This window comes from Phytophthora cinnamomi (assembly GCF_018691715.1).
Source record: "Phytophthora cinnamomi strain GKB4 chromosome Unknown Contig28, whole genome shotgun sequence".
Lineage (NCBI taxonomy): Eukaryota > Oomycota > Peronosporomycetes > Peronosporales > Peronosporaceae > Phytophthora > Phytophthora cinnamomi.
In genome coordinates, this window is record NW_027150961.1 from 27,665 (window position 1) to 37,245 (window position 9,581).

Below are 9,581 nucleotides of genomic sequence, written 5' to 3' on the forward strand. Positions count from 1 at the left end.
CTGCACTGATATTTTTTCTGTTTGCATATAATTTCATTGCCATTCCCTATCAAAGCCGGATTCGAACGGCGAGCTTTTTGTCACTCCAATTTGCACAACCTTTGTGTGGGCCCGCGAGAGCCCTCTGAGTCCGATGTCTTGTTCAATGGTGCACTTCAGTACCACTGACGTTGCTGAAATTCTGTATAAAAATCCAATGACGATATTGAATGGTGCTAATCCATTGCTGATGCTACCATGATTTTCGATTAAGGCTCTGTTGCTGCACCGCACATGCGATCCAAAGCTCACTTTCCAAGTTACCAAACACCTCAACAGCGCCAACCGACCAACAACCCAACATAGTGGATTAAGGCAACATGGTCAATCAACTCGACTTTGCGCTTTTGAGCTATGCAGCGATGACGAATGTGGCTCTGCTGGCTGCTAATTATTATCTGTTACTCTACCACTATCCGCCTGTTCAGTAGCTGTGGCCCCTACTCACATGTCATTAGTATTGTTCAGCTGTTACCATCGGCACAACGGGTATGCTTTCCTGTTACCTGGTAAATTTCATATGTTATATCGTTGTTTACCTAGACCAAGTCGTAGATGGACTCCAGGAAACACTGCTTGTTGGCTGGTAAATGTAGGAGTGCGGAGTCGGCTAGCCTGTTAAGTTTCGTCCTACCAACATGTATTGGCGTGTGCGCCTATGCTTTTTGCGAGCTGTGCACGCCCTGATATTTATTCTCGTACATGTGCTAGTCACGGCCACCCTCGTCCTCACTGACCACTGCTTAAATGTATTAGCTGCCATGTTCGGATGAAGTATATGATATACTTCATCCGAACACGGTGACAATATACATAAGATATACTGCATATCTACTACATTGTGCTCATGGTATGCTTTTTGATAACAGGTTTTCAGGTCAACAGATATGCAGTGCTGATTCTCTGTCGATATGCAACAGATAAATAGTGCTTGCAACAGGCGAGCAGTGAATGTGGAGGCCCAACAGACGAGCAGGGGGAGAACAACAGATAATAATTATTTTCCATGGTTTTGGCGTGGCGTTGCTGATAGGAAGCCTTGTCCCCATATTTTGACGCATCTTGCACGCCTGCTGGACACAGCGGTTGCTTCTATGAGTTTTATCTTGTATCTCATCATCTTACAACGGTATTTAGATAGTATCTTTCACTTCCTACTGGTGGAAAGGTCCTGTGATCGCAACTTGCTATTCGCAAGAAGCAATGCGGACTAATTCACGCCACGGCACCAGTGCTACATGCTTGAACACCGTAAGCTAGAGGTTATGATAAAAAACGTGCGTTTGTAAAATATATATTTTAATTCGCAAGGTGAAATCCGTCGTGGTGTCCGCTGGTGGGATGACCATGACATCTATCATGCTCGTTGCGTTCTGGTTGCTGGAGTAAATGAATTCGGCAGCTTCAACTACTTCAATTATGTAAGCACCGACGATATACCTATACATCTCCACATTCCTCTGGCCTATGACGCCGTATTTGGCTGTCTGCACCTGGCTAAGGCCTTCAGCATGCGAATCAGCGCGCAGGCATGGTGTCCAACTTGGAGCCCTTGGACTTCCAGGGCTTTAGCTCCAAAAGTCGCACACCACTCGATTAAGTGCGATCAGAAGATTGTCACACAAACTCTTGCTACATATGATTATATATAGGATAGTCGGTAGTTATTTACTCGTATTACTTGCCCACCTGACGCACTTATTTTCGTTGGCTAGCATCGCCTTCACAAGCTCGTAGCATTTGTCGCAGCACTCGCGTACGTAGAAAACTCGCCACTCTATAGTCGCGAGCAACCGGCAAGGGCGGCAGCTCTTGCGTGAGCCTGGAGATCTTCTCTGGGTTCACGCTGGCAGCTTCGAATGTCCTCAACGGTTGTTGGGTGGTGGCTTGGCGTATTCTAAACTTTTATCAGTACCAAGTCGTGCGCTGTCGTCGTGGTCTATCTTGTCTCACTTGTCTTTCAGTGATTTATCTCAGGTATTTCAGTTAGCGTCACTAGGCGAAAACCATACTCTTATCAGAGGTATCCTATCACAATCCCGCGTTGTTGCAGACAGCAATTCTGCACACGGACAACGGATCAAGGTCACATACACCTCCATCGTACGAAAAACAGTGTTGCCTGCAGTTCTCTAGATTTTATCCAGAGTCCTTAGGCGGATGCCACTCAGGTGCAATTATTCTCCAATCGAAATACCTGCTGAATATGATTCGTTCGGTTCAGTTAAATAGGCGCTTGACGGAACTGTAATGTTGAATTACCTGTGCTCGTATCAAATTATGCTGATGTGTTGACCCATCCAGTTTTTATTAAGTTAAAAAGCCTATTATTTCAAATAACTTGTACTCGAGTATAATTCCTGTGACAAGTAATTTATCTGATCACTCGAGCGACATTCGCGGATTTTTTCCGCGTTCAGGCAACATGCAGTCCTCGTCGGATCGCCTCCGTCCATTAAAGATTATTATACTGGGAACACCCGAAGAATGGGGGGAGCAGTCCCAACGGATTAATTGCGTGATCGTAACTGCGTGACGCGTAACCTGGATCAACCTTCGTGCCACACTATCCAGGCTAGTGTTGAAGGTACCCTCTTCAGGAGGGGAGAACGTATAGCGTCCAGACAGCGAGGTGTGGCACGCATGATTTTCGTGGGCGGCCATGACGTTCTGAATCAAGTAGAACGCTTCGAACACCCAAGCAGCGTTCAGTTGAATAGCGTGACGGATTCGAAAATCTGTGTGAAGGGAGCCACAACAGGTCTGGAACTGGCGTCTCCTCCAAAAATTTTCTTGGGATCTTTCAACTCGCTTGAGAACTCGCAAACGCACGTTGAGGTAGAACCGATCCACCAGCGTCTTCTGCAATCGATTCCGTTCGAGACCTGCCTCCCACTTCTCTGGTTCGAGCGCGCGCTATCGTTCTAACTCTGCCAACTGCGTCGTCAATTCCGCCGACTTCGACACGGACTTCATGGGCTTCCTCGCGAAGTCATCTTTGAGGAGGGGCGCGGCGTCCCGTAGGTATCGGCAACTACTTAACAGACTGGAACCCTGCCAAGTACGATATTCCACCTATCGCGTATAATAGCCGAATGCAGCAATCAGAACAATGAACGAGAAGGTTTGCCTTTCGCTGGAATTAGAATGCCACCTCTGGGGTAGGCTTTCACATAGCTTATATTTTCTTATTAATATTAATACATATAAATTAATCTTCTCCATCAGCGCAACTCACTACTTGACGAGAAATGCAGCAAGTTGGCCTCAACGACAAGTAATGTCGTTCTCCTTGATCGAAATATTATTTCGATGACGTGCCCATGCGCATGGGGATGAATAAAGTGAGGGGTTTACAAAATTCACTACAATGCTTATGACTCGAGATCGACCATGTCACGGCAAGCTGCACTTCACAACACAGGTGTTCCCAGCCAAATCGCAGACGACCTAGTTATATATCTATCGCCGACTCAAAAATGGCTTATAAAGTACATCCGTTTTACTCGCAAAAGAGCACCAACGATGATGACGAGCTCAATGATAACAATATACGCACGCGTGTCCGGTTTCTCACTTTTCCTTGCATCCTATGTTATCGTGCAAGCACAGCTTTGGTTGCCTGGGGCTTCGACTTGGGGACCATAGCGCTCTTGCGTATTATACATCTCACCCAACTCTATTAACAACCATCGGATTCATAGCTCAAACGAACAGCCCTCCCGGTTTAAGTGACAGCGATCTAGTATTAGCGCTAGGCTGTATCATATACTTCTTTTCGCACGCTCACCGCAAAATCTAGAGCTGTTCCGGGCGAAGAATGGTTTTATTGCAGTGTTGCCTGCAGTAATTTATCATTAAAAACCTGGTAATTACCAGTGGTAAGAAGAGATGCGGGCTAATTGACGAGGTAGAAAAGGGGTACATATTTTGCAACAACGGCAACTTGAGGCAGCCGGGCTGAGTTGAACGAAGTCGCTAAGAAACCTATAAAAATACACTTACCTTGATACATGTATATATGTATATCAACTACCAACTAGAAATGATTTCGTTGTTTTACTTATTATCGCACGAGTAGCTCAGTTCTAGGACAGCGTTAGCAAGCAGTGCTGTCGGTCTAACTCGAACGAGTGAAATACATTGCCACATTGTGTATTGAGTGAATAACCCCGGATCCGTGCATGCTGCCGATGAAAACATCAGTGAAATGCTGGCGATCATCCAGTTCTTACTTGAATTCCTTACTCGCCTTATCAAGCATGGACTGGTAGTAACCCGCTTCTTGTAGCATCTGCTTTATTTTCTCAGCCTGTTCCGAGTGTTCCTACTCCCGATCTCCGGTATCATCTTTGGCACGACGTTAAAGTCGCCCGATTCTTGACGAATAGCTGGCTATCGGCACATCCAACTGACGTAGCGATCTTTCACGTGGAATACTAATCCCAAGTCGTGTCCGTTGCTCGGCATCAATTGTTGGTTGGCGCTTCATAATGCGGCGTACGGCGGAGTAGAACTCGAAAAACAGCCTCTAGATGATACATTTATTCGTGTCCAGATCAACCCATAGTGTAAGCGCTAGACAAAGAACTGTGTCTCACTGTATTCCGTATCGTGTTGCTCGTTATCGTACCCATTCACCAGATAGATTATACCTGTCTCCGGTAATTGTCAACAGTGGACACCCTCGCTCTTTCGTTTCGCAATGCGAATTCGCATTGAGGTGCATTGATGTCACTTATCTTCATTGGCTAACGACAACTGTGGCCTTGTCGGAGGTCGTCCGTAGAGACACTCGGTCGGGGGAAGAACACTACATTGATCTCGTTTGCTGCATCCACACCAAGGTGTACCTATTACATGTAGACGGAACTAGGAACTGTTTTATTGATGGATCGCAGAAAATGATGCAAGTACTGTATACTGTAGTTCGCGCTGGAGTAGAATCGTCGTTTATATCAAATTATATCAAATTTCATCCGGACTACCCTCGAATTGTGGAGGGGGATGGTACAGTCAAACGGCAAATGCACTACTGTTTGGCGTTGTTGTTGCCAGATGAATCTAGACCCATGGAGAAAGAGCTTTGTGAAAAAGAAAAAAGTATTGATATTAATATCGACCGTCCGCAACTTGAGCAAGGCTCAACACCGTACCAAATATATCAAATATATACCCAATATATGGTAATAGACATCCCAGCAGCCCCAACTGGAAGTTGATCTGACAAGTAAACATCAAAAGCATACAAAATCAAACACCAGACAGAAAATTTTGTCATTCGACGGACCACAAACTTGTTTCCGTTTAGAAAACTTCCAAACCAAATCGACTGGACCACATATGAAAAATGGCCTCTGTTGGAGGCGACGCCTTTTAAAAATCCTTCCGTAAAAAGGTGCTACTACCTATGCAGTCCATGACGGAGACGATTCCGGAATACTGATATTGCCAGTATTTGTTGCAAGACGACTGCAACGCGAATTGCTACTGTATTGATTCACAGAAGTGTATCTACTGGTCGAACCAAGAGCGACTACCTGATAGGTAGGTATCACGAAGGCTATTGTCCTGCCATGCGTTGCTTGTAGAACGCGTTGTAGTTATTGATAACCAGTTGAACCTCAGGGTTAGCATCGGCAAAGCGGTTCACACCAAACAAATTGCTGAGTATCTGCAGCGGTTCTTCGCCTCTGTTCAACCAGTTCGTGAACAACTTCTTCTGGTACTTTCTGGCGTTTTCGAGCATAGTTCGTGACACGGGATGTAACTTGGCGTCCGCAAGCACACGAGCAAAAGCCGCCTCGCCGAAACCGTCCCTTAATACCGTGAACGAGTCCTTTGCCGCTCGAGGAAATTGGACGTTGAATCGCTCGAGATACTCGTTCAGCGTCACCAACGCTCGGCTGTCCATAGATCCGATCCCCATGTCACGGATTTTCAGAAGCTCGAAAACGTCGTCGCCGGATTTTCTGTTGTTCAGCCAACCTTCAAATTGTTGCCTCTGCAACGACGTCGCCATGTGCGCCGTGTTACCTGACTCCCTCGCCGTTACGAGAGCTTTCGCCACCACATCTTCTCCGTAGTGCGCCGCGAGCGTCCTGACCAATGACGCTTGGGTCTCTGGGTACTTCGCGCTGAACATGTCCACATACCTGACCAGAGTGTCCCAGTGTTTATTAACAAGAGCCTCGCCCACTCCCCCGTTGAGCCCGAGTTTCACCAAGACGGCACTCGGAAATTTGCCCTTGCCAAGCCAACGATTCAACTTCACATTCAATATCCGATCGGAGAGCACTCCTCTCTCCTCATTTTCCTCGCCTGGTACTTCCCTCAGCATCCTCTTGACACTAGGGATATCTTTGTCGTTGTCAGCATTCGACAAGATGGTAGCTTGAAAGCCGTTCGCGATAGTCTTGGAGACTGTAGACGTCGAGGCGCTATTAGCGCATGTCAGGAAAGCAACAGCAACCAAGACTGCAATACAGTTGAATCCCATCGTTGGCACGGACTTGCTGGAGCTTGGACTTGCTAGGGGCCAGCAAGCAAATTGCAGAATGACGATTCTTCGAGATAGTGCCACCAGCCCCCCCCCCCCCCCCCCCTTCCCCAAGGCCCGTGTTGTTGTAAGGGTTTACGGTACGCCGAATCGGTGGTAGTAATACAGAAGTGTTCGGCACCTGTTCGACACACTTTCAACAGAACCGTGCTATTACGGTATCAATGATACCGTATGTGCTATTGTGCCTTTCAGTCAGATTGTCCAAATCGGACTCTTATACTCCGAGTAACAAACCAACAGGCCACCGGGATAGGTAAACTGACTCGTATTAAGAGAAATCTAGAGGCAATTAAGGCAACATGGGATTAACTGGACCAATGAAAAGGTTCGGATGCGGTGATAGTCTTCCGGAACAAGCCGACCGCCTCAGTTTGCGGTGATTTTCCTGGCCATTCGGAGAATACTGTCTTTAAGATGACCTGCACTGACGATCTGCGACAGAGGGCGGTTGTCTTAGTCTACATACATGATACGGATGCTGAAATGGCGGGGACAATATTTGAAAGTCATGAACGCAGCGTCCGGCGCTGGATTACTAAGTTCGAGAAGACTGGGTCACGCTGTTAGAAACCAAATCGACGGGAACGTAGCAGCAAGTGGCCACGTGACATTAACCCATTCGGGCGACAGTCCCTCTAAGTGCATCCCCCTTCAATTGACATCCGTCGCATGTGCGTTCGCATTACTCAGGATACCGTCAACCAGCTAAAGAATAGTGTCTGTGGGGACCTAAGTGGCGGGTATTGAGTGATAAATTGTATTTACTAAGGTGAATTGAGTGACTTGAGTGCCTTGATTAACTGAGCTTTGTGCGTTGAATAATTTAACCCTAGCCCCTACATACACTCAGCTTAAGGCCACCTACATGTATTAGACGGACAAAATGAAGGAAACGGACAATATTATCATACTGTAATATAACCTCTGTATAAGTTGCAGAATTGTAGGGTACAGTTCGATGATGAGATCGATTTTATGATGTGCTGAAGTATTGTGGATTTCGGCAAAGTTTCCAAAAGTCGGCCTGTTTGCGACCTTGGGCGAATCGATCGATCCTTCAATCGACCCGCCACCACAGCAATCGCGATCTTCATTGTCCGCTTGCTCCTCCAGCTGGGCATTTTTCTGCCGACAGTTGACGCTTGTGTATGTCGCGATCGGGTCAACGCGTGATAGAAGCTGTGGTAACAACACAGCATGCACACCCCAATACTGTTCTGCACTCCTATCATTATCGATGTTGCAATGAGCCTGTATAACTAACAATCGGCTGGTGGCCCGCCTTCGCTTGATGGTAAGCTGCCATTGTCAGTGGTACCAACAGGCGAATAGGCAGTGCACCGTCGGAAATTGGTGCGATTCGTGACGACGAAGTCGCAACTGGTGTAGCGCCACTACCCTGAGCTATCTGATGTGACCGCCGCCTGTGTGGTGTTCGCTCAGGACTTGGCGATGATCGAGAACTGGAAGGTGGTCGCTGGGTGGGTGGGTGATGCTGGGGAAATCCCGTCGGTAGCTGGGCTTCCTATTGAATACGTGGACTGGGGGCAATCTTGAGCGAGTGGTCTGTCCTCAGGAATTAATGTCGCTTGTAAGGGCCTTCTTGCAGACGGCTGCGGAGAATAAGGTTGAGATCGTTGCATAATACGTCTTCTACGGGCTTGGCTTAGCCGAAATGACGGACTTGCAACGTCCTTGCTGCTGGTGGCGTGAAGCAACACTGAGATGCACTCACAAAAACCATCAAATCTATTCTATATGATAGGTGCGGCGATTCTGGGGGGAATTTAGAGTAAACCCACAATATGCGCAATATGTAGGAACTGGCAAAGTGGGGGGGGGGGGGTTAACGGCGTTCTATTTGGTGTTAGGTTTTATCTATAGAAGCCTGATATGCAGTTAGACGAGCAATCAATGTGTTCGTCTGTCGGGTTAGAGCGGTAGTTGGTTTTCTCTGGAGGTGTCCAGCTGTTCTCCAAAGGTAAGCCTGAGGATTTTGCTCACGATCAGTCGGGAATATACAACTTACGGTCTCCTTACTCTTGGCGAGAAATTTTGCCACTGCAAGCGTTGACCGTACTGGCTTCACCTTTTGGACTGCGAAAAAACGATCCAAGGGATGTTCCCGCTCTGTGGGTGTGGAGCTCCTTGGATTTAGCTTCGTCCCAGTCTCCATGCTTTCAATTCGCAACAATACGTTGGTTGTCTCCTCCGTTCGTGCTATTGCATCAGTCCCCTGACGCAGAAGATATTCCACATCATCTTTGTGTGTGGTCTGTGGAGGAAAGCAGATACTTCCAGCCGCTTGTAGCACCCACACATTTTCTTCTTGTAGCTTGTATAGCAGCCATCCTCCTCCTTTCTGTAATTTCCTAATGTGGTATCGAAGCATCCACACGGTGAGCTCTGTAGGTTCTACTTCCTCATCCGTCGACATCATAATGCGGTGGCAGGTTTCGAGACAATAGCCTTGAATCCTAGTTTTGTGGATGGCTTTCCATGCACTAGCGATTGCCATCACCTGAAACGTTCCTGCTGCACGTACAACTGATGCTGTTTCCTTTATTGATGTGTAGCTGGTCAAATACTTGTCGATTTCGGAGACGCCACAATAGTGTTGGAGTGAGAGTTGACCAAATTACCCAGTGTCGCCATGGCTTCATCGTGTTGAGAAGTCCATCTGGTTATGCACTGCTGAGCAGTAGCGATAAAGTATTGTGTTATACTAGGAGCTTGTCGTGAGGCGAGAAAGGGTTGCAGGGAATTGCGGTCGCTGGGTTTAGTTGGATGGCCCAGCCAGATGTCTAACCAAGTTTTCCATGCGATTTGGGCTTTCTCGCATTCCCAAATAATGTGATCTATTGTCTCCAGTGTAGCGATACATGTAGGCTCCATACACCCCCTATTATGGTGCCATCCACTATGGAAAAGATTCAATGCACCTAGCGAAATGCGGTAGATTGTCCAATTTTGATAATCA

The 9,581-nt window shown here is 47.1% G+C and overlaps 1 protein-coding gene across 1 annotated transcript; it reads right to left on the reverse strand.

The window, feature by feature from the left end:
• Nucleotides 1-5,602: 5,602 nt before the first annotated feature.
• On the reverse strand, nt 5,603-6,538 carry IUM83_14466 (putative secreted RxLR effector protein; the record flags this gene model as incomplete). The annotated part of the gene is made up of 1 exon (XM_067939215.1): nt 5,603-6,538. One exon carries the CDS (start codon nt 6,536-6,538, stop codon nt 5,603-5,605), a length of 936 nt encoding a protein of 311 aa, XP_067793595.1.
• Nucleotides 6,539-9,581: the final 3,043 nt, after the last annotated feature.